The 24,630-nt window shown below is 54.5% G+C and overlaps 1 protein-coding gene across 2 annotated transcripts in view; it reads left to right on the forward strand.

Annotated features, from left to right (window-relative positions):
* The window catches only part of PACS1 (phosphofurin acidic cluster sorting protein 1), a 35,786-nt gene extending 14,599 nt beyond the window's left edge, over positions 1-21,187 (forward strand). The window contains exons 7-24 of one of the 2 annotated variants that reach the window (XM_023535753.1): positions 1,111-1,158; positions 1,457-1,516; positions 2,343-2,503; positions 2,839-2,932; positions 7,309-7,389; positions 8,669-8,784; positions 8,961-9,096; positions 10,305-10,409; positions 11,108-11,214; positions 11,784-11,938; positions 12,074-12,184; positions 12,916-13,018; positions 13,457-13,499; positions 15,460-15,502; positions 15,788-15,923; positions 18,080-18,306; positions 19,564-19,683; positions 19,812-21,187. In XM_023535753.1, the coding sequence (XP_023391521.1) occupies positions 1,111-1,158; positions 1,457-1,516; positions 2,343-2,503; positions 2,839-2,932; positions 7,309-7,389; positions 8,669-8,784; positions 8,961-9,096; positions 10,305-10,409; positions 11,108-11,214; positions 11,784-11,938; positions 12,074-12,184; positions 12,916-13,018; positions 13,457-13,499; positions 15,460-15,502; positions 15,788-15,923; positions 18,080-18,306; positions 19,564-19,683; positions 19,812-19,927 (1,962 nt within the window). In that variant the 3' untranslated portion in view covers positions 19,928-21,187. The remainder of the gene's footprint in view (positions 1-1,110; positions 1,159-1,456; positions 1,517-2,342; positions 2,504-2,838; positions 2,933-7,308; positions 7,390-8,668; positions 8,785-8,960; positions 9,097-10,304; positions 10,410-11,107; positions 11,215-11,783; positions 11,939-12,073; positions 12,185-12,915; positions 13,019-13,456; positions 13,500-15,459; positions 15,503-15,787; positions 15,924-18,079; positions 18,307-19,563; positions 19,684-19,811) is intronic. The other variant, XM_023535754.1, reaches the window with a different exon arrangement.
* Positions 21,188-24,630: the final 3,443 nt, after the last annotated feature.

A 24,630-nucleotide genomic window follows, 5' to 3' on the forward strand; every position in this document is an offset into this window, starting at 1 on the left:
TTTTTTTTCATTAGCTGCAGGCACTGTTCAGTCAGGTTTCCAGAGACTTGGCAATTGTTCTCTAGTTTCTGTGCACATTCTTTATTTTCTCCCCACCCCAGAACACTTTGTTCTAGATGCACCGATCGACGCGCTGTTCTCTGAGTATGTTTAATGCTTCTCTGTCACTGTGAACTCCTGGTTTTCTCTCTGCTGCGAATGACCTTTCCACCTTTGGAAGCCCTGCCCTTTCTCTAAGGCATAGCTCGGTCTTACTTGCCAGTTGGTCTTTTCTATCCCCAAATAGTGAGTCGGTGACTCAGGCAGGAAGCACTTATGGCCACAAGCTAGGCATTGTGCCCAGAGTCAGAGACACAGAGATAAGGAAGGCTCAGTGCATGCCGTTGGGGAGCTCACAGTGTCTAGGGACACAGACGTGTCTGAACAAGTGACTAAAACATAGCAAGATAGGTGCTAGAGATAGAGCTTCGCGTACAGGATGGAGGTGGCACTAAGGGGAAAGTGGCCGACTGAGCAGGAGTGTCAGGAGAGCTTCGCCGCTGACATGCTGAGACCTAGGTTTCTGAGGATAAGTAGAACTTCACCAAGTGGATTTGGGGGCAATGTTTAGTCAAGGCAGAAGACACTGCAGAGCGAGGCCCAGCGGTGTACCCAGCACGCAGCTTTTCACAGAACTCAAAGCAGTTCGTGTCTAATCAAATACGGAGTGCAAGGGGGTGACTGGGGAGATGAGGCTAGGGACAGGCAGAACCAGCCCTCAGGCGGATGTTGGGTTGACACCACCAAGACCTCTGGAGTAGAGAGTTACATGATTAGGTTTGCATTTGGAATAATCGCTGTGGCCTTTGGAGGGAACGGGACTGGAAACCAGCTGGAAGCGGGCAGGTGGGGATGCCGGCTGAAGGCCCTTGCAGTGGTCCTAGAGAGTCGCGAGGAGAAAGGCCTGGACGGAAGCAGTGGTGTCCGGATGGAGGGGGTAGGAGTTAGGGAGCACCGGGCGGTGGGAAGAGCCAGGCGGTTGGGCGGGGTGCCGATGTCGGGAACCGGAGTGGGGGTGCCGATGAGTTCCGTTTTGGAAATGTTGAGTTGGAGGCACCTGTGTATGTGCAGGTAGAAGGCACCAGTCGGCAGCATGGATCTGAAGGACGAGAGAAAGCGGTGAGCCACAGGTGCACATGTGGATGCTGCCAGGGCGAACGTGGCGCCGGGCCCTGGGGACCCCCAAGACTTCGTCCATCCAGCTGTGCCCGCAGCACCAGGAAGCGTGCCGTGCCCTGGAGTTGGTCATGCGTGTGCCTGTGTTCTCTCACAGGCTCAGGGCCCGGGGGTGGATACCGCCTCTTCCCATCCTTGCGTCGCCCCACAGTTCTTCACGAAAGTGGGCTCTCGGTCACTGTTGACTTGATTCGCTCCACAAGTGGGTGTCTGAGAACTCTTGTGCAATTTGTCCCTACAGCAACCTAACATCAAGCAGAAGTTCGTGGCCCTCCTGAAGCGGTTCAAAGTTTCCGATGAGGTACGACCCCCTTATTCCCGAGGCCAATGGTGAGTGGATTTCCCTGAGATTCACCCTCATTCCTGAGGTGCACTCTGTTGTCACTGGGAGTCAAGATTCCAGGACCCCCCAAGTGAGAGGGCAGCTAAACAGAGGCTTTAAGTACTTGAAGTAAGAAAGGAATGCTTCACACGCAGCCCCTGGGCTTCCTGGGGTTCAGAGACAAGGGCAGTGCGGGCACCCCAGCCCTCAGCCAGCGCCAGGCCCCTGCCGTGCGCTACCAGTGACAAATCCAGTCGTGGGTGTTGGTTAACTTTTCTCCTATCCCAAGGGGAACATTGTGAGCAACAGCCTGTGAGGTGGGAGTGTCCTCAGTGGTCAGCTTTTGAAACCAAGAATTCACTGTTAATAGAGAAGCAGTTTCTTCCCTGGGCTCGGGCGGGCCCGTTGCCCGTTTTCATAGGCTTCTCTCTTCTCAGTGGACTGAAAAAAGGGTGGAGGTGAAAATAGTTGAGAGATTTCTTTGTCCTGCGGGCCGTAGAGGAAGGTGGAATTAGCATGCACAGGGTCACGGGTTTTCCCAGGCCTGGCCTCTGGCAGAGCGCGTTGGTACTTCCGCTTCTCTTCTTGACGCCAGGCCCGTAGTGTGGCGTGTTAGGGAGGCACTCAGGACTGTGTCACAGCAAGGACATCAGGACCACCTCGCTGAGTGCGAAGCTGTAGCATGTCCCTTAAGGGGCACTGGTTAGGGAGGCCAATTGGTACCTGTCTGGGAGGAAGGGGCGGCAGGTGTACCGTAATTGTTAGTAGGCGTTACCCCAAACTCAAAGGTTTCTTTTCCCTGCAGGTGGGCTTCGGGCTGGAACATGTGTCCCGTGAGCAGATTCGAGAGGTGGAGGAGGACCTGGACGAACTGTATGATAGTCTGGAGATGTACAACCCCAGCGACAGTGGCCCTGAAATGGAGGAGACGGAGAGCATCCTTAGCACTCCAAAGCCCAAGCTCAAGTGAGCCCCAGCCTCCTCTAGCAAATTGTCTCCCCACACTTCTTCCCAGACCCCCTGCCTCACTTCCCCCATTACTCAGGAATCTTGGTTCTTCGTTCTCTCTGAGCCTCCAGCTATCGGGATAAAGATCGTTGTTTTAGCCTCTGACAAAAGTCCTGATAGGACTCCCCCTGAAGTCCTTTGGTCTGGGCCCCTACTTGTTGAGCCTCTGCTGTGACCTTCCTCTCTAGTGTCCTTGAAGCCCAGGTCGTCGATCCTCCTTGAACACTAGCCTTGCCCAGCTCTCCAGGAGCAGCCCTGGCCGCACTGACCCTGGCTGTGCTTCTTCGCCACAGGCCCTTCTTTGAGGGGATGTCGCAGTCCAGCTCACAGACGGAGATTGGCAGCCTCAACAGCAAGGGCAGCCTCGGCAAAGACACCACCAACCCTGTGAGCACGACCGTGGCTGTGGGGTAGAGGAGAGGGACCTGGGGAGTGTCGGGGCTTAGCCTCTGGGCCCTGTGCCCCGGGGTCATTCTGTGACCTGGAAGAGCAAGCTCATCTTGTTCCAGCCTCGGAGGCCCTCCTCGGTCCTAGTTGGTAGCTTAGTTCTCTGAGGGCACCGCTGTGGCCAGGCGGATGTTCTTTTTGGTCTCTTCCCACCGTGCTTGGAGCCTTCCCTCCCACAACTCACAGGGCCTCAAAACCTCTCCCTCAGCGTTCGTCGCAGGGGAGCTAGGAGCATGGCGTCCGGCCCACGGCAAGCGGCTCTGCCTTCCAGGCTGGAGAAAAAACAGCTGTAAAGGGGGCAGGAAGCCCGCAGGTCTGTTCAGGGACACCGAACATAACGTAGGTTTATTCACAGAGGGGGCAGGGCCCTCAATTTATAATTTAGTGGGCAGGTTTCTATTTTGCCTAGTGAGCAAGAGGAGAAAGCTCTCTGCTGTAGCACCCCAGGAGCCCCCCACCAAGGTCCTCCTGACAGGAGATCAGGGGCAGGAACCCAGGGAGATACTAGACCTACCTCAGGCCCTGGGAAGCTGTTCTTTTCTTCATTTATGACTAAAGGCAAGATGCTGTGCATGATTTTAGTGCAGCTTATAGTTGCTGTTGGAAGCTCACTATCTTGTCTTAGGGCAAAGAAACAATCCTTTAAGTCCTCCTATTCTTGCCTCTTGAACAGAGGGAACACAGAAGTCATTTTTCAAATAGGTAGTAATCATGGAGAAAGAGGTGAAGCATGTGAGGTGTTCCATCCCCTGAAAAGCACTGTCTGCAGAAGGGCTGCCACCTGTACCAAATGTCTACAAACTGTCAGGCAGCTTGTCGGCTGCCTTACTGCCTGCTGCCACCAGGTGGGGCTGTCTCCTACGTAATCCCTTTTCCTGGTGAAGGCGCAGCAGGCAGTCTGGCGGAAGGTGGCGTTAGTGAGGAAATGCGGGATGGAAAACTGCAACCCACATGGGAAAATCCCACCAGAGAATTCTCAGGCCTGTCACTTGCAGACCCTGCACTCCCAGCAACTGCCCAGCCCAGGTCCCTGTGGTCCGGAGCTGAGCAAGCCTCACTTTCCTATGTTGGGACGTGGCTTGTAGCTGCTCTTTGTCCTGGGGCCGCTGAATGATCCTGCTGAATTGTCACTGTCCATGTGGACAGATCGTTGGTCACCAGAGCCAGATTCCATCTTAAATAGAAATAGAAGGGATGATTCTTCTAGAGAGAAACCTGGGACGTGGCCAGAGAGGACTGTTTCACAGTGTCCTAGGAATGCAGAACAGGGTTCTGCTGTGACAAAATGCAGTTAAATAGTTAACTGAGATAATGCTGCTAAAGCACTAACTAGCACAGTACCTAGCGTGGTGCACGAACACCAGTGAATTCTGGGCATCATTGGTGTTAAATCACTAAGGGAAACTTTTATACTAACGAAGGTGTTTCTGGGGTGATAGAATTTGTCTGTAGGTGTCCTTCAGTCTCAGTTACATGACTAACAAAATTCGGAGAGAAAAATCCCAATGCTCTGAGCCTCGGGTGTCTTATTTGTAAAGTAGAGGCTTTGGCATAGGAGCCTAGTTTGTTCAAAAGTCAATTGAGTATCTTTACAATACGATGGCCTAAGGGCCCCTGTTTAGGAAAAACATTTATTTAGGACTGGGTGGCGCTGGATTTGAGAGCATGTGCCCTGGAGTCAGACTTGTGAGTTTGGATCTGGACTCCATCACTCCGCTGTCTGCGTGCTCTGGGGCAGTTACGAAGCCCTCGTTTCCTCATCTGTGAATTCTGTAGCAGTGAAAAGCACATGCGTCACAAGGTAGTGCGGACATACAATGAGAGAATGCAGGTAAAGCCTCCGGCAGGGCGCTTGCATGAATGGGTCGATTAACTGCATGGGCAGCATGCAAGAAGGGTAAGCTGCTGTTGCTGTTATTATCGTAGTCTCTTAGAGCCATTTCCGGTCTGGGCTCCTGAGACCGATTGAATCTGGATGTCTTTTTAGTGAGTCCTTCAAATTCTCATTCCCTTGGACAGATTTCAGACTTGCTTTGCTGATTCTCTGTGATATTTCTATTTTGAAAAACCCCATATGTCTTGATGTGGGCGTGGAACTTTGGAATCCTTTAGTACGAAAGGCACTTTGGGAAGGAACTGCAGAGCGAGGCTGTGCTCTCACGCAGATAGCTTCTAAATGTATTAGGAAAAAATACTGAGATTGCGCATACGTAGGCAGGCGTGCACATGCTGCCAGCATTTATCCTCTCTCCCTGATTTCCTAGCATTCCTATTCATTTTTCTAAATTTTCCTGTTTGTTCCCTAAATTTCAAAGGATTTAGTTTATCACTAAGAATTTCTGCTGATACAGATTATTACTACAGTTGTTGAGTTTTCTCAAGACTTGAGCTTTCCCAAGAAGCAAGATTTGGTTCTCCGAGCTGATAACAGCAAGCCCTGACTGTGCGTTGGTCAAGGCAGCCGGAGATGCAGACTCTCAGTCAAGACTACCTGCTGCTGAAAGTCGCTGTTCCCATAGCATTGTGGATAATGGCGTTAAAGACTAGTGCTTCGTAAAATGATAGCTGCAAATATTACCCGGCTCTGCCCGCCTACCCCCCTCCCCCCCCGCCACATACCCAGGAGCATATGCACCCTCTGTGGCGGCCACCATTGCCCCATGGGCACAGTGCTTCGGGCTGCTAGCATCTGTCTCCAGTGTCACACAATTAGACATAGCTCCTGCACTGCTGGTGTCCCAGGGTCCTGCCGTGAGAAAAGCCCTTAGTGTTTATAGGAATGGGGGTAGAAACTTGGAGAATCGGAGTTTGCTCCCGGCGGGGTTGTCGAGAACATCTAGAAGAGCCAGTAAATAGCTGGCAGGTGCTCTCCAGACCCATCCCGAGTTAAAGATCCTGTCAGATGTGGCAGCTGTGCCGTGGACACATGCTGTAGCTGTCGTAGACTTGACCCCAGGGCATGCTGCTTTAAAACCTTCGAGCAGAATGGAGTTACTGCCCCCGTTCATTTGTCATGCTGAGATCCAAAACTGAGTGAAATCCTCTTCAGTCTTAAGTCTGGCCAGAAATTCATCGTGATTCTAGGCTCTTTCAACACTGGTTATTCATCTAAACAGTGTGCAGGTGAAGTAGCTGTGCAGTCTGGAGGCATCCTATTGTGTGTGGCTCTGAGCCAAACCATCTTAGGACCTGGGTCACAGGCCTTGGCTAAAGTACATTGGGTTAATCTTGCAGATGGCTTCGAGCAGTGGTTCCCAACCAGGATGATTTTTACCTCCCAAGGAACATTGGCAATGACAGCAGATATTTTTGGCTCTTACAATGGGAGGTAGGGTAGGGTTGAGAGTCTCCTACTGGCATCCTGTGGCACAGGACAATCCCCCACGACAGAAAGATCTGGCCCAAAACGTCGGTAGTGCCGAGATGGAGAAACCCTGGCTCAGAGTATGACACAGGGGCCTACTTTTATGATCCTTGTTCATTAGTTTGCTGAGTGACTCCATGAGCTTATTAGCCTGATATTTCTCAGTGATATTTAATTTACTCAGAGTAATTAGGAAGAAGTGGAATATCCTTGATCTTTTCTGACTTCCTAGTTCCCCATAAGAACCAAAGAGATTCACCAAGGCCAAACCCATTCCTGTATTCTAAGTCCCACAAACCTCAACTGCTTATGGCTTTGACATTGGTATATGCACAGCCAGAAGCAACATTAGCAAATATGAAAAACCTGGCTATGTGTCTCTATTTGCAAAATAAATTTTTAATATTTATGAGAAATGCTCATAAGAGTTGGAGACAAAAAGAATTAATTCACACCTAAATTGCTTAACATTGGGTGTCTTTTGTTTGAGGGTTTTCTATGTTTTTTGCCAAGCAAAAAGCATTTGGCTACCATGGATGTCTTTAGTCTCAAAATCGAAGACCTGAACTATAAGCTCCTGCTTCCTCCTCAGCAACTTTGGACAAGCAGAAGAGGCCTCGTGTCGGCCTCCCGGGGAGGGGGGTTTCCGGAGTCAGGACGAGACTTTGTGGATCCCGTAGCGAAGTCCTCTACACTTGAGCTTCTCTTCCCTAGTAGCATCTTGTGAGAGTCAGAATTTCTGGGTTCCACATCTCACTGTGTTATTGATTTAATCGCTATAAAAATAACTGATCCCTCTGGTGCTTAGTTTTCACAAAAATAAGATGAAAATCCCAAATATTATATTACGTCTTCAGATTAGGTGAAAGTATTTTAAGTTTTTAGGGACCTAGAAAACAAGTTAGTGGTAGTTATTTGGATTGGTGATGACTAATTATTATAATTTTTGCAGATGGAATTGGCTGCTCTAGAAAAAGTCAAATCTGCTTGGATTAAAAATCAAGATGACAGCTTGACTGAAACAGACACTCTGGTATGTATGGTTCAGTCTCCTGTTTCAGCCGTTTAAAATAGCTTCCGTACCTTTAGAAATAAAGGCAAAAAGACCCTCAGGACCACCCTGGAAATTTTGCGTAAATTTGTAGACTTATAAAGGTCCTGTATTCTCTTTCTCTTGAAATCCTTACCTATGGAATGTAACCTACTCTGAAGACCAGGTTATTCCCCAGATTAGCAAGCCAGAAATGTCCCCATTCTGCCCTTTGGTTAGAACCGATTAAATGCTAATTTGGGTAATTTCTCATTATCTGTCACCCTCATTTACTTCTGAGAGATGACGACACTTATCTCCCCATGTTGCTCTTACCGTGGCCAGTCAGCCACAGCAGTAAATGTCTGAGGGATTACTGGGCAACTCCTTCCTCTCAGATGCTAGAACGGCCCAGGAGTGCGGGCCAAACCCTGGTGACGTGGAACGGACTGGCTGGGGCGCCAGTTTAATTACAGTGAATTCCACACACATATACTGGGCAGCTAGCTGTGTGTGCCAAGCCCTGAAGATGCACACGTGAGAGCGCGAGATCTCTGCCACCCAGGTGCCGCCCTCCAGGGGAAAGCCAACCTGCGGATGCCCCGTCTAGAGGCCCAGGGAGGGACAGAGCGATCTGACAGCAGGGACATCTGAGCTGGGCCCCGTGGGATATGTCGAAGTTCACCCAGTGAGACTGGAGGCTGGACACAGTGGATGGGCACAGAGAACCTAACCGAATGCCATCTGGGGGTGTGCTGTGCGTCAGCCTCACAGTGAGACCTGGTGGCTGAGAGCAGTCCAAGAAAGAATTACTTTAGGTGTATGTTTTGTATCATAAATAACGCTGCCTTAAAGGTCTGGCGTATGACGAAACATTAGGCTTGATTCAAGATTAGTTTAAAACTTACACGGCTTGCACTTGGTGGATCACCAGTGGTACGAATAACCCAGCTACGAATAACCCATCTTCCACTCTTGACCCACTTCGGTCCATACTGCACAGTGGCCGTTTCAAAATGAAGTTCAGTCATGTTACTTCCTGATCAACGCTCTCTCCTTCCCACCTAGACAAGCCAGATCATCAGGTCTGTGTGTTGACAGAGTTCGTAAATGCAGAGAACAGACTGAACAGCGAGAGACAGTGAGGACAGTGGGCGCACTCAGTTAAAATGACTGTCCTCGCCTGAGACAGGAGCTCCAGGGAGAGCACATGGCTGACTCTCCTCGCTGGGGGCGGCAGTGAGTGAGCAGTAACCACACTGCTTCCTTCTCTCCGTGGCAGGAGATCACCGACCAGGACATGTTTGGAGATGGCAGCACAAGTCTGGTTGTGCCAGAGAAAGTCAAAACTCCCATGAAGTCCAGCAAAACGGATCTCCAAGGCTCTGCCTCGCCCAGGTACTCCGGACGGGGAGAAGCTCCAAAAACAGGGCCGGGGGCTGGAGTGAAGGAAGCCAAGTAGATGGCACAAGGCTGCGACCACACCTAGCAGAGGCTTGTGGCGGGGGAGAGTGGGCCGACGGGGCTTGGGGTCCGAGGGGCTGTCTCACCACCCCCTTCGCACACATCCGCAGCAAGATGGATGGGGCGCACACCCCCCGGCAGAAGCGGAGCACGCCCCTGAAGGAGCGGCAGCTCTCCAAGCCCCTGAGCGAGAGGACCAACAGCTCGGACAGCGAGCGCTCGCCCGACCTGGGCCACAGCGCGCAGGTACCTCAGCAGCCCTGGGCCTTGGCTTCCGGGTCGTCAGCTTCCGCGGGCAGTCAGGTGGGAGGGAAGGAGGGCTACTTGGAAATGCTCTAAATCAAAGTCTTGAAAGCAGACCCCGCTGGCGAAGTCTAGCGCACTTGTTATTTACCACTAGTGTGGTCTTGGCTGTGGACTGATTTGTGGGGAGCCGGAGAGGGAGTGAGGAATGCCAGCATTATCCCAGCCTGCCATCAACCCCAAGTGGCAATTCCACGCCTTCTGGTTTGTTCTGCTTCTTCTGCCTCCATCAGACAATAGTGCGGGGATTGTGCAGTGACTGGTTCTGGGGGACAGCAGCCATCAGAGTCTCACTGAATGTCACTGGCCTGCACTCTGACACCTGTCGTACCGCTGTGGGCCTGCTATTCTCATTTCAGGCTGGCATGTCAGCAGCAGTAAAATATCTGATTGAAAGACCTCAGTGTCCTAGAGAGAGGCACAGAGGAAACTGGACCTTGGGGACGAGTTTTCGTTTTGAAGGCCAGTGGTACCAGGGGTTAGGGGAGGGACGTTCTCTGAACTGACACCTCACGCAGCTACTGTTTTTCTAGAGTTAACAGCAAGCCTGTTCATTTACCTGATAAATATCATCGGGAGGAAAGTTTGTGTCAATGTGGCTTCCTGAGTTTGACTCTATTACCTAGCTGAAAATGAACCAGAGACCAGAATAGCCCAGAGCCTGGGGCGAGGCATTGTCCTTCTTGTTAATCACCGTTCCTGGAACGCCTCCTTCCCTGTACAGCAGGCCCCCACGCCGCGCTCCCTGCCATCTCGTTAGTTCTCTCCCCGTTGCCCTCATTTTCGCTCCCGCGAGCACCTGCTCACCGTTCTCTCCTTCCTCCTCTCCCGGTCCTTCCATGCTGCCTCTCCCGCTGTGCCCTGCCTCGTACCCTTCATGAGATGCTTACTGCGTCTCTAGCTTTGTCCGCCCTCCCCTTCAGGACGACTGCTGTGGCTTTGTTCTCAGCGGATGTGTGCATTCTCCAAGGACTCTGCTTTCTCTTTGTCCTCCTCTCCAGTTCGGCCTGCCAGTGGGATGCTGGGTCTCCGCCCCAGATTCCTCATAGCTCTCCACATACCGCTGCTCCAGGAATTCTCTACTCACCAGTCCACCCGGCCCCACCCTCCAGCTTCCCGGGGACTGCCTAACAGACCCTTTGTCCCTGCAGATTCCGAGAAAGGTGGTATATGACCAACTGAATCAGATCCTGGTCTCAGACGCAGCCCTCCCAGAAAACGTCATTCTTGTGAACACCACTGATTGGCAGGGCCAGGTAGACATCGAAGACGGCAGGGCGAGGGAGGAGAGGTTCTGGAGAGCAAGAGACCCCCGGGGTGGGTGATTCGAGAGGCAGGGCGTGGAGAAATAGGAAAATGATCCCCCGACCTCAGGCCCCTCCTATCCTGAATTAAGCCTGTACCTGTGGGCTCTAGTCCCAGATCTGTCATTTTCCAGCCTGTGTGACCTTAAGTCACTACCTTTCTGTATCTCCGTTTCCTCATCGGTAGAAAAGCAACAGTTTACCTGTCCTACCTCCTTTCCAGGGTAGTTTTGTGCGTCGGGCAGATTCACAGAAGGAAGGCACCTTGAGAAGCACAAAGGGCTGGAAAATCCAGTGCTTGCCCATAGTTTCCACATAGACGGTTCAGAAGGGACAGAGCAACGCCCTGCCTGCCGCCACTCACCGCTGTCCGCCCAGTTAGATCCTGGTGCCAGAGTCTCTCTTCCCCAGTGTGGGCTACAGCGGCAATGTGAGAACCTAAAGGTTCCTCAGCTTCCCACATTTCCCGGTTAGCACGCTCCACAGGGTCCAGCCAGTAACCTGGCCTTTGCTCAGCTGTGGCCTGAAGGATAGGATGGGGCCCTGCAGCTTGAGCTGAGCCCTGCCTGCCCCCTTGGCATCTTTGGGGGAGCAGTGCCCTTGCCACGTGGCCTCACCCATGTCCCTGCCCCTTTCTTCACCGCTTCCAGTATGTGGCAGAGCTGCTCCAAGACCAGCGGAAGCCTGTCGTGTGCACCTGCTCCACCGTGGAGGTCCAGGCCGTGCTGTCCGCCCTGCTCACCCGTATCCAGCGCTAGTAAGAGCTCGGCTTCTCTCTTCCCTTTGGGATTCCTCTGACCTCATCCTCCCACCTTGACTTCCAAGCGGCGACAGGACTTCCTGGCCTCATCAGACCAAGGGTTCGCAGTCGGTGCACGGTCACGCTGTGGCAGGCCGTGGTACTCGGGTATCCCTGCTGGCCCCAGAGAGTCAGGGCTTAGAAAATGTCAACTTCCTTCCCTCCCTGGCTCCCCGCCTGGACTCTGCCACACCGTCACTTCCTCACCTTCTTAAACCTGTGATGAAGAAAGCTGGGAAGAGAGAACCCAGGGTGTGACACAATCTTTTCACTACTATCCCTCTTAGCCTTACTTGTCCCCCTTAGCCTTGGCCAGTCCCCTCTTCTGGACAGTGACCTGCCCCATCTGGTCCCGTATTTCTCTCCAGATTGCAGAAGCACTGTGCATTATTGTCTCTCTCTGTTATTTGATTAGTTTGTTTTTCCCCTGTGGGTTGCTGAGATCAAGACTGAGCTTGGGGCCTTCCTCCGAGCAGGCTGCTGGCGAACCTCCTGAAAGTGGTTGTGACTGTCCCTTTGCTCCCCAGCTGCAACTGCAACTCTTCCATGCCAAGGCCAGTGAAGGTGGCAGCATTGGGCGGCCAGACGTACCTGAGCTCTATCCTCCGGTTCTTCGTCAAGTCGCTGGCCAGCAAAACCTCCGACTGGCTTGGCTATATGCGCTTCCTCATCATCCCCCTCGGTAAAGATGCGCAGATCCCACCGCTGACGCAGGGTGGCGGGGTTAGGTCCTCGGACTGCGCAGTCGGGGAGACCAAAGGCCCGGCCGTCAGTCCGTCCCTTAAGCAGTTTGCCTTCTCTGGTTTCCCCCTACCAGGTTCTCACCCTGTGGCCAAATATTTGGGCTCCGTCGACAGTAGATACAGCAGCACCTTCCTTGATTCTGGCTGGAGAGACCTGTTCAGCCGCTCGGAGCCCCCAGTGTCAGGTAATGAGCCCTGGGAAGGGACCGGGACAGAGCGCCGCCTGGTTCGTGGAGAGCCAGTCCTGGCTGAAGGAGGCGGCAGGGGGAGCATGCTGCTCTTCCGCCCTGTGCCGCTAGCTCCCCCACTCACTTCGCGTGTTCATTTCATCGGTGTTTGTTAAGAGGAGGCCGTTAAGTTCAGCCTTCCCATGCTGGATGCTTTCAGTCTCTGCTGTGTGCTCTGCTCCTGTACATCTGGAAATGAGAAGGGCCACGAGGGGGCGCTGCAGAGGACATACCTAATTCAGATCAAATATAAGAAGCAGGCAGTCGTTCCTAAGTAATCTGTTGATAAACGAACCACACTACCCTGGCCATGTCTTCTGAAATGCAGAGGAAAGTGGCAGGCTTTGGAGCAAGCTTGAGCTCTGCAGGGCTGAGAGGCAGTGGGTACTTCCTCAGACCTTGAAGGAAGAGATGGGCACAGATTGGTGGAGTAGACGGGTTCCTCTAGGTTCTGAGGTTGGTGTCAGCAAAAGTTGTGGATAGCCTGGGAAAGAGCGGGGCCGGGAGGCGCTGCCAGCAGAGGTGGAAGGGGGCGAACAACGCTTTGGCTTGTGATGCGGTGGATTCAGAACCAGCCAATCTTTAGAACCCTTTCTCTGCCTCCACTTGTAGGTCTTCCCGTGGGTCTCTAAGCAGGTTATCAGGTTTGCCTGCTGGAATCAATCGGCAGTTATCTCGTTTTTCTGCAGAGCAACTGGACGTGGTGGGTCGGGTGATGCAGTATGTCAACGGGGCGGGCGTGACACACCAGCTTCCTGTAGCCGAAGCCATGCTGACCTGCAGGCATAAGTTGTAAGTCTGACTTTGAGAGATGGCATAAAACTAGGTGGGGTGGGGCTAGGTCAGACTTGAGTGTTTTTTGCTTTTTCACGTTGTCCTTCCTCCCCATTTCCCTGCGTAGAGACCTAGGAGAATGTGAGAGACAGGGAGACAGTGCTTCTCCTGCCTCCCATCCAGGCCCACCCCGTCGCCCGGGGCCTCAGTACAGAAATGCCCATCCCAGGGCCTGAAGTGCAGACTTGGGAGCAGGGGGCGTAGTGTGCAGAATTGGGTCTTTTGCTTGATTTTGTGGCTCTTCATCTCACCCTGAAATGTGACATGATGAGGTGACGTGACGAAGTGTCATTTAGTACCCAGACTCCCTTAAAGCCACAATAAAATATGAAAAACGTATGTCCCCAGCTCTCCGCACTGTCTCGCCCACTGTAAAACTTTCCTATCTCCCAACAGCCCTGATGAAGATTCGTATCAGAAGTTCATCCCCTTCATTGGCGTGAGTACTGACCCCCTCTCCTCTGTGCCCCACCCATCCTGTCCTCCCACACACACACGTGAAAGACTCATCTAGACAGTGGTTCTCATCCGGAGGCGATTCTCCCCCAGGGGACATCTGGCACTGTTTGGAGTGGGGGTGCGTCTGGCATCTAGGAGGTAGAGACCAGAAATGCTGCTAAACGTCCTGCTGTGCACAGGACGGCCCGCACCACAGAGAAGGATTCGGCCCCAAATGTCAGCAGCGCCGAGGCGATGAAACGGTGGGCTGGGACACGTACTGGGCTGCTCCTTTTAGTGTCCTCCTTTGCCGAATTATGGCTCCTTCCCAGATCATCACTGGTATCTCACCTGAACCTGGTGCCTTGGCCTAGGGAGTCATGTCCAGAGCATGGCTTCTGCAGACTCCAGGAAAAAAGAAAGCTGCCCAGAAATAATGTCTGGTGATATTCTGGAGAGAAGTATCTGTTTCCATCTTTAGGGTCAGACCAGTGAGAATAAAGGTCTGTTTTTTTCCCCTTCTATTTAGACAAGGGACAGTCACTATACTAGTAGATTTTGAAAACGAAGGGGACACCTCGTGGATATCTTTGGTGTTTGGTAGTACTGGCCTTTATTTCTTTTGGTGGTAGCTGGGCCACAAGACAGAGACTGACCAAGAGAGGAAGCCCCAAGGGGACCAGGCAGACACCCTGCTGGGTCCAGATCACACCATGGAAACATGGCCGAAACTCAGATTCCCATGTGTGAGATGATCAGATTTTCTTTCCAAATCAGCTTGTGTCTTTTCCTGTAATCTCGAGGATCCCTCCTAGCTTCTAGGGGGAAAGGCATGTGCGGGTGAGGAGCCCAGCTTCCACTGGCCCTGTGTTCTGCTTGTCCCAGGTTCTGGATATCTTGAGTGATCTTGGGAGATGCCTGAGCCTGGGGAAATTCTCTTCCCCCTTCTCATACATGCTTTACAGAGCCTGCCATCTTGGCTAGTCCAGTTAGACCCCATTAGCCACTGGGACTAACATCTTCATGGAGCCATGGATCATTGCCCACTCTGGCCTCATAGCCGAGAGAGAGAAAAAAAAAATTTAAAGAAACAAAGGAGGCGGCAGCCTCATGGAACACCAGGGGAGCAGGGGGCATATCCAGAAAGCTCAGTGTCAGTGTGTTGCTTCCCGGAATATAAACTAAGGATGCCTAGAAAGTTTGGGACAAATTTCAGGGAATAGCAGTCTGTACTCTGAGCAGCCAGCCTTAAGGGGACTATCTGCGCATGATCCCCACTTCACACCAGTACCCAGGGTCCACCTTCCGTGACCTCCCCAGCTCTGCTGAGCCTCCGCCAAGTGCTAGGCCGTGGGCCTGCCAGTTCACAGGACTTCACTCGTCACTTCAAGCCACAGCTGTGACTTTCAAGTAGTTTGTCTCTAGCTGTGCCCTTTGCTGGCCACTTGAGGGTGCCCTCTATCCTTCCCAGAATTCTCTGAGACATTTAAAGTTCCTCTGGGAGCTGGAATCCACACCACTGCCTTCGAGGGGATATACCTGGGTCCCTGCCTCACTGGTGTTCCTCCAGCTGTGTGTCCCCTTGGCATAGAGCTCCTCCCTGCCACACCCACCTCCCTCGCTTTCTCGCAGTGGCTCTTCGTTTTTCTCTCTGACGTGAGAAGATGGCCTCCTGCCGTGTGATCTTAGAAGAAAGGAGATCAGGATATGGAAGTTCCCGCCTTTGAGGTGGCCTTGCCCTTATCCCGAGGGAAGAGCCACAGGGTCTGCTGTGCCCTCACCTCCTTTTTTGGAACTGGGTTTTTTCCCATCTGTCAAAGATCTGGGCTGATCTGGATTCACAAAGATTTTAAAAGCCTCCACTCAAGTAACCTGTCGTGATGGCTGCTGCACCCAGCCATCTGCTTCCAGTAGTGCAGCTTTGGTGAGAGGACCTAACGCCGGCTCTTCTTTCCTTGCAGGTGGTGAAGGTGGGTCTGGTCGAAGACTCTCCTTCCGCTACAGGTGAGAGCGCAGCCCCTTTGTTTCCATAGAGTGAGGGCGGTGCCTCCCCCGCCTCTTCTCTAGTCCAGCCAGCCAGAAGGCACAGACTTGGGGTGTCCTAGGTTAAGTCAGAGTTTGGGCAGGGCAACTGTGGGCGCCCTCACTCCCCGGGTGAAGTGGTGGCAGGGGCTAAGAGCGGGCATCTAAGGCCCAGCAGAGAGCAGGCTGCCACTGAGACAGAGGGGTACCTCGACTCCTTGCCACCAGCGCGTCCTCTGCCTCCTCTGGCTGACTGTCCCCTGACAGGTGATGGAGACGACTCACCTGTGGTCAGCCTTACCGTGCCCTCCACATCACCGCCTTCCAGCTCGGGACTGAGTCGAGATGCCATGGCCACCCCACCCTCCTCCCCGTCCATGAGCAGTGCCCTCGCCGTTGTGGGGTAAGGCTGTCCCCAGGACCTGTCTTTCCATCAGGGCCCAGCACCCGACTGATTTCCCTGCTGCCTGCGGCATCGCGGAACAGTGACAGTGCCTGAGTTTAGACAGTAGTGTGGTGGTGAGAACATGCGGGCAAAGTTAGAACTCAGAGACTGAGGCCACCAGCCAAGCAAGTCATCGAACAGCCCCGTCTGCCCTGTCGCACAGAAGTATAAGGTTGAATGAGGGGCCATCGGTTACCTGTAATGTGCTGTGTGCGTGTCTTGTCGTGGGACTGCCCAGCGTAGTAGGAGTGTGGGAGTCACACCTGAGTCTGAGCCGAGGTTCTGTGTGACAGTGACACTTGTTAAGGCACAGTAAGGGAGGCTTTATTCAAGAGGGGGACTATTGTGATAGGTGTAGGGACCACTGGGGTGGGATTTTGCAGTGGGGGAAAAAGATGGGGCTCAACTCCAAACACAGCATAAGCAAATGGGGATTTATAGCCAAGGAGCAGTGGGATTCAGTGGATGCAAAGTCACTGAGAGAAAGCATCACGGGTCGGGGGCTCTGGCTAAGCTGGCCCAGTAGGACTCTTGCCGAAGGCAGGCCAGGGTGTCAGACATTTTGGGGGCGCTGGAGGATGAGGAACCTGATCAGATAGATGTCCAGGGTGATCGGATTAGGGGCACGGAGGGGTCCTGCTAGCCGCCTCAGCTGGGTTCTTGCTGAAACTGGATTTTATAAGGAAGTTCACAGATGGGCCTGAAGAAGGTTCAGGAGCCTGACTAAAGTTGGGTCAATCACAGACTCTGTCCCTTGAGCACGTTACTCAGCTTCATTTTTCACTCTGTGAAAGCAGAGGTGAAGTAGCCAGGTCAGTTTTGTTGTGAGGCGTAAATAAGAGCGTGTGTGCGTGTTGGTCCCTGGCACGTAGACGGTGCTGCCCTGTTTCCTGCATCCAGCCGTCCTTCAGCACAGCGGAGCTGTCTCCACGAATGAGACGGGCAGTGCCCTGTCCTGGCGCTCAGGTTCCTGAGCCCGGGCAAGGCCAAAGCAACACAGAAGATGAAACTGTAGATTGCAGGAGGTGCTGTGAAAAGTAGTCTCAGGGTGGTAATGAAGGGGAGGGGAGTTGTTTAAGATGTGAAGTATCCAAAGCTGAGATCAGGTGGGCAGGGAGACGTCAGGAGGCAGCTGTGGGCTGAAGGGGCTGTGGCGGGGCTGGGACAGACGGGAGCTCGTGCCCCTCCTCCCTCCGTGTCTGCTGCCTTTGCCTCTTTCCCTGGCTGGGGCTTTACCAGAACCATCAGCGACATTGTCATGGTCCCTAAAGAACATGATGAAATATTCTAGGATGGCGAGAAGCCTGCCTTAGAGCTCGGGTCCCAGCCCTTGTCCTCCCTGCCCTCTCTCCTCCTATTGTCTTCCCTTCTCGAAGGGAAAGGAGGAAATCCCACCCAGCCAGGCGTGGCCCCTGTGCCTTGGGTTCCAGGCTCCCTGGGGGCCCGGGCACCAGCCCTCACCTCAACCTCCATTCCCAGCCAGTTTAAGCTGATATTTCATGGAACCGCTGAACCAGGCAGAAAGCGAAATGTCAGATGACTTCTGTAGCCTGTGTACCTATTGTGTCTGACACCTCCTTTCAAGAAAACATCAATTCTTTTTCCCCTTGGAGCTAAAATTATCCCTGAGCTAGAAGTGCCATGAATAAGAGAAAGTCACAGGTCAGCACCTGTCAGCTCTCCCGGGGCCGCGGGAGCCGGGCAGTGCTGCCACCTCCGCCCCGCCTCGCCTCCCGACCCTTGGCCGCGTTTTGCCTAGGCTCTGCTTGCTGGGTGTGCGCGTGCGTGTGTGGATGCGTGTGGGCACAGGTGCGTATGCATACATCCTTTCCTTCATAAAGCTGCTTGTTTTCCCTTGTCTCCTGTGACCTTATTTGGTTCCTTCACAGTGATTTGGGTCTTTTCCTTCCCCTGGCTTTGTCCTCAGATCAGCCTGACTCTCAATCTTACTCAAACCAATCCTGTGAGATGAGAGGGAACCTGGAGCCACTTAGCCTGCCGCCTCCCCTCGCCCCTCCCAGAGCCTGGCGGTCCCCACTCCACCACCCGCTTCTGGCCTTGTAGTTGGGGACCGAGGGCAGTGCTGACTCTCCGTTCTTGTTGCCCTCTTCCAGGAGCCCCAGCAGTCCATATGGGGACGTGATTGGCCTCCAGGTGGACTACTGGCTAGGCCACCCCGGGGAGCGGAGGAGGGAAGGTGACAAGAGAGATGCCAGCTCCAAGAACACCCTCAAGAGCGTCTTCCGCTCAGTGCAGGTTTCCCGCCTGCCCCATGGTGGGGAGGCTCAGCTTTCCGGCACCATGGCAATGACCGTGGTCACCAAAGAGAAGAACAAGAAAGGTAACTAATATCTGAGGCCAGGGACGATCAGGGCCACCAGACCTCCCAGCCTCCTCTCTCAGGGTCTGGGATGGAATCTGCTTCTGGGAGACCTCGGATGAAGGTGAGGCAGCACAAGCATCATGTGGTCCAGCTTGGGGTCCCATGGGGGTCCTGCCTCACCTTGTGGGACAAGGCCATTCCTCCTGTAACAAAGGAAACCGGGATCCCCAGTGAGTCACTGGTCCCTGCCTGCAGAGCAGCAGCACCTCAGGGACCGAGGCAGTTTGCGCTGCTGTAAGGAAGGGACCCTTTCTGGTCACTGCCCTCAGGGATGGACTGTGACAGAGAAGGACATCTCCATGCCACAGCCCATGGTCATCCTGGCCCCATGGAGCAGCACATTCACACCCAACCCTGGAGGCCACTCAGGCCTTCGTGAGCAAAAGGGCATAGTTGTTTTTAAGAATTGAGGGGAATACAGCCCATTCCAGATAAGAGGAGCGGCTTCAGGCACCAGAGGTAGAGTGGGGGGGCCCTGGAGCCTGCGCTCTGGCAGGAGTCCCCGCCACCAGGCCCGTGCAGGGGCAGCACTCGCAGCTGTCAGCTCAGGTTGTAAACCCGCAGACCTGGCAGTGTACCTGCAGCGGCAGGCTGGTGTGACCTAGGGCCCTCACAGCACCGCCACCTCCGCAGCTCTCAGGGAGGGGGCTTCCTCTGACTGCGGACCCTCCCTCCTCTGCTCTCCCAAGGCAGCTGGGCTGCTTTATGTTCAAGCTTCTGCTCCACAGAGATCCCCTGGGGGATGGGCAGGGGCTGTGCCAGGCCCATAGCCAAAACCTACAGGTGCACCCCAGAGACTGGCCTGGGGCGGTGCCCCCCGTCCTTGCCTCTTCTCAAGCGGGAGTGGAACAAGGAGTACCCCTCGGAGAGAGCTGGTACAAACTCTGTGCGCCTGCCTCCTGGCGGCAGCAGGCACATTCCTCCATGGCCTGCGAGTGTTCACAGGCTGCCTAGAACATTCAAGCGAGAAGGGACCTCAGAGACCATCTGGTCCTTGGTCTTCATTACACAAGTGAAGATATAGAGGCCCAGGGGGTGGAAGGAACAGAGCTGGAACAGGGCAGGAACTCAAAGACCCTGGGATCAGGGAGGAAGCGTTAGCTTCTGCAGATCACCTCCCCTACCCATAGGAAGAGGGGGCGGTGGGCTGGGGGAGGGGAGGGATGGCTGCTTTACCAGGGGCCATAACAGATGGGATTCCTGCTTGCTTTTCAGTTCCCACCATCTTCCTGAGCAAGAAACCTCGAGAAAAAGAGGTGGATTCTAAGAGCCAGGTCATCGAAGGCATCAGCCGCCTCATCTGCTCTGCCAAGCAGCAGCAGACCATGCTGAGAGGTATGGGCGTGGGCAAGGAGGAGGGGACAAGGGACTGTGGGGGCGGGGAGGCCATGCCCCCCCAGGGACCCTGGGAAGGTGGCCTTAGCAGTCCTGGTCACGCCCTCCCCTCCCCCTGTCATCCCCAGTGTCCATCGATGGAGTCGAGTGGAGTGACATCAAGTTCTTCCAGCTAGCGGCCCAGTGGCCCACCCATGTCAAGCACTTTCCAGTGGGACTGTTCAGTGGCAGCAAGGCCACCTGAGGGCACTGTCTCCTGGCCACTCTCCCTCCTGGCACTGCCACCAGCCTCACCGCCTGCAGGCAGGGGGAGGCCAGCAGGCCCGGGCCCAGCATCCCCTTTCCTGGCCCTGGGGCCTGCATCTCCCTTGCCCAGTCCTGAAGGACACTGCCACTGGGGACACGTCCCCTCCTCCCCCACTGCTCAGTCCCATCACTGGGCAGCCCCCTCCCTCCTGATCCAGGCGTGGGGCATGTTGATCTTGTCTTCTGGCACCAGTCCCTGGAATTGAGTCCTCCGGGCCTTCCTTCACCTGACTTCCAACCTCTTTCTGCCACGTGGCACCGGTTCCCTTCCTGGAAATGGGAAAGCTGGAATCCTGGCCCGCAGCGGGAAGTCCAGCCCTCCCCCTCCCGTTTTCTACAGCCCACAGGACCCCCTCCGCTGCACAGTCACAGGGGCAGCTCCCGCCCCCAGGACAGCGTTTCTGTGTCCATGCTGTGTATTTCTGTGACAGAGGGGTCTTCCTGGTCTCTCCCACGCAAGACTTCCTGACCACCCCCAGGTCCCCTGTAGATGTGTGTCCCGAGCGTTTCATTGGTTCTCTGCACGGCCAGGCTCTCAATAGTTCCATGTGACGCGTCTGGGCATCGGTCCCTGTCCTTGTGGCTCCCCCTTGTTATTGATTCCCCTCCCTCTGCCTCCCAGCCCTCCACCCAGCACAGTCTGCCTGTTCCTGAAACTCTGGACTCAGGAGAGATGGGAGACAGACCTCCACCAGTATATCGTCTGTGGCCCCCCAGCCCCCTCACCCCGCTGTTCCCACCACGTCCACTCGTCTCCTTCTCCCTGGTCTGTTCTGCCCCTCCTCGCTCCTGGGCCCCGGAGTCCGGTCGCCCTCCTGCAGGCGCCATTCCCTTCCTTCACCACGGACTTGGGGGTCTGAGCCCCTCCTCAGCCTTGACCATCAGCCTTCTCAGGAGAGGCTAAGCACACTGGGTCAGGATCCTAGCTGCAGCCCTCCTCCCGCCAGCACCTCCAGAAATTTCCGTTGCCCTTTCACCCCTTCTAGAAGTTTTGCACAGAACTTCATTTTGAAAAGTATCTTTCTCATTCTCCATCCTTCCTCCAAACTCCCAGTTCTCACCCACGGCTCGGCCCTGCTGTCCAGAGCATCTCGGGGCTGGGCTACCGTCCCGGCCGCAGAGAGGGGTGGAGTGGGAGGGGCTGAGTGGATGCTGGATTTTTCATTCAATAAACCGGTGATTTCTTACCAACCAGCAAGCCTTGGGCCTCTGTGCCTCTCATTGACGCAAGATCCGTCTGACCCCTACCCCTCGGCGCTACGCAGCCACCTCCACTCATCTACTAGGAACTGGCTGGAAAGAAGCAAATTCCTGTTTTTCTTAATCATAGAAACAGAGGCACGGAGGTGTCTGGCCCAGTAGGAGGCAAGTAGAATCAGAAACAGATCATCATTCCCACACTGAAATCCCATTTTTCCCTGGGACTCGCCACCCCAAAATTCCACTTTCCAAGGCAGTGACACATTAGGGACACTCCTCTGATTGAAAATTAGAACTTGGCTTCTCTCCCCCTACTAGGCTGATGTCCTGCCATAGTTTCTGGATGGTGGTGAGGTCTGAGGCCAAAGGGCTCTCTGCCTCTGTAGGTGGAGGGAGTGGGGCTGCTGGGTCCCTCACTGAGTTGGCTTTCCTGTCTGCCCTTAACCTTAGAAACGGGAAACAGCCCTGCACACCAAGCCTCCCGTGAAGGACCCAGAGGTGGAGGCTGGTTTGCGGGGCTTGGTATTCTCACCCTGCAGGGCACAGCCACAGAGGGGTGGGCAGCCAAGTGGGGCAGGCTGTCACTGGCTCCTGAAGCCCTGTGGTCAGATGGTCTAGCAGAGGGAGGCTCTGGGACCCCGGGGTGTGACCCTGTGCCAGCTCCTAGCCTGGATAATGGAATTAACGCCTGCCTCCCAAGGGGACGGTCCAGTGAGGTCTGCGGAAGAGTCCCAGAACGCAAGGGACACGTGAGTTACCAGATGAAGCGTGCAGACTGGTGGGTGAGAGGAGACACCTCGGCTTGTGTCTGAGTGGCTGGAGAGAATGCGAGTGACCCCGGGCAGAGTGAACGTGTGCCCCAGAGACCTTCCCAGAATCCCAAGTGGGAAAGGCGTGGGGCAAGCAGACTTGGGTCCCAGCTCCTTGCCCTCTCGAGTTCCAGCTCAGAACCAAAAAGAGGGCGCTGGTGCTGGAGAGGTGAGAGCAGGCGGCAGGAGCTTCTCCCAGCCTTCTTGCTTCTGTCTGCAGGGCCTCCGGGTCCTGTCTGTGGCCATCAGCGCCCTCCCTCGCTCCCACCCACAGGATCCCTCCCACCTCCAGGGTTTCGCTCCTGCACTTGCCCCCCGTTTTCCTGCACCACACGCCCCCCTCTCTCCCGGGTCTCTCACACACCCAGTAATGGCTCCCACGTTGGAATCAACCTCCCCATCCTTGATCCCATCTGGCTGCCGCACCGAGTCTCTGTTCCCCTTGGAGCCGAACTCTTCGAAGGAGGCGTTCGTTACCCTGTCTCCGCTTCCTCCCACTCCTTCAGGCTTTTTTCCTCACAAGCCCATCAGAAGTTCTCTTACCAAGGTCACGATGACCCGGGGTGCCAAATCCAAGGTCTGTTTTCTCGTCTGACCCCCCAGTAGCACTGGGTGCACGTACTCCCTGCTAGAACCGCTTTCTCCACTTGGCCTTGGACAGCACTGCGCTCTCCCGCCCTCCACCAGCCGCTCTTTCTTTCCCTCCCTGCTGTGTCCTCCCGTCTGCCCAGCCTCGAAACACTGGACAACGAGGAGGTCTGGCCTCTGGCTTCCTCTCCCCTCAGCCCCGCGGTGGGAAACGCTTCCTGTGCACAGACTTCTCTCTCCATACTTCGGTTGCGGAGGCCAGAAACTGGAATCATCTTTGACTCTTTTCTCGGCCAGCGATCAGCGCACCGGCACATCCTGTCGCCTTTCCCTTCAGTCGGTCCAGCCCCTCACCGCTCTCTGCTGCTCCTGCTCCTCGTCGGGACTTTCCAGCAGCCTCCTCATTATCTCCGCTTCCACCTACTCTCCCTGTAGTCTGTCCACACAAAAGCCAGCGAGCACGTTTTAAAATGTTAAGTTACTGACCCAAACTGTCCAATGGCTTCCCATCCCACTAGGAATAGAATCCAGAGCCCTCATCACAACCCTCCAGGCCTCCCTGATCCGCCCCTGGAGGTCTGCATGATTATCCCATCCACTGCCCTCGCTCAGTGGCCCCCACAGCCCCGCCACACCACGCACATTCTGCCTCAGGGCCTTTGCACAAGCCCCTCCCCCTGCCCATCCTGCTCCTGCCCTTATGTCCACGTGGCTTATTCCCTCATTCAAGTCTTGGCTAAGCTATCGCCTCAGAGAGGCCTTCTCTGTTCAACCCGTCCGAACTAGCTCCTCTCTTTCCTGTCACCCATCTTTGTTTTTCCTAGCGCTTCTCACTCCTTGGCATGAATTATTTTGTCTCTTCTCACTAGAATGTAAGTCCCAAGAAAACAGGAACTTAATTTTTTTCCCTTGCTATGTCCTTGACATCATCGGCACACAATACATGTTTGTGACAGAGAACAGATTGCCCTCCTGCGGCCGGAACGGGGTCCCTAATCCACACTTGCCACTGAGACACTGTGAAGCCACAGCCCAAAAGACACCCGAGTTTTCTCATAGGCCCTGGAAGAAGAGAGACGCGCACTCTGAGCAAAGAGGAAGAAGCGGGTGGGGGGCTGTGCAGGAGTGGTTTAAAGGCCCCAAACATGAGGCGACCCAGGTGGAAGATTTACATCTGGGACCACTTGCCCACCTGGTCAGTGAGAGTGGAGGCCGGACCGAGCGGACCTGCCCACGGGGCCGCCAGAAACATTCTCCAAAGGCAGAGAGGGGTGGCATTTTGGTGCACATGTTGACAGAGGCAGGGGTAGAAGAGGTGGGGAGATGGAGGCAGGAGTCCTACTTAGGAGGTGGCATCAATAGGTGTAGGTGGCCGGTTAGGAAAGAGGGTCGGAGGAGAGAGTCAAGGGCTAGGACTGGCCGTCCGCCTGGGTGAACAGGCAGATGGTGGGACATCCCTGGAGGAGATCTGGGTAGGAGATGGTGGGTTTGGGCAAGGGGGGTGTGTGCTATTCAAAGGTGGGCGTCCAACTGGAGTTGAATATATAGGTCTGGATGGAGCTTAGGGGAATAAACCCGGCTGGATGGAGAGCTGACCTTAGAGGGAGGGTGAGATCGGCCCCTGCTGGGCTGAGTTTGCTCCATCCTGACCACAGAAGGCAGGAATCTCCAACTGCCAGCCCCTCCCCACCCCCACCTTCCCGCCCCGGCCGGGCCGAAAAGCAGGAGATGAGTGGCAGGTGAGTGAAGCTTCATCTGTATTTGCAGCCACTCCCCAGCGCCAGCATCACCGCCTCAGCTCCACTTCAGATCATCAGGCTTCTCATAGGAGCACCGGCCCCTGGTGCCGAAAAGGTTGGAGACCGCTGATATAGGGTAACTACTGCCAGCACCAAACATCTCAGCACTTGTTCAGACTCATCTTTCTCTTCTGCTGCCTCGTGTGTTGCTTGCTTTCATTCTGAATGTGTTTTCTCTCCAACACCACCATAAGCAGAGATTGCCCTTATATTTAATATTTTTCTCTCCACTCTTCACTCACTAG

The sequence above is a fragment of the Pteropus vampyrus genome, unplaced genomic scaffold (genome assembly GCF_000151845.1).
Source record: "Pteropus vampyrus isolate Shadow unplaced genomic scaffold, Pvam_2.0 Scaffold144, whole genome shotgun sequence".
Classification (NCBI taxonomy): domain Eukaryota; kingdom Metazoa; phylum Chordata; class Mammalia; order Chiroptera; family Pteropodidae; genus Pteropus; species Pteropus vampyrus.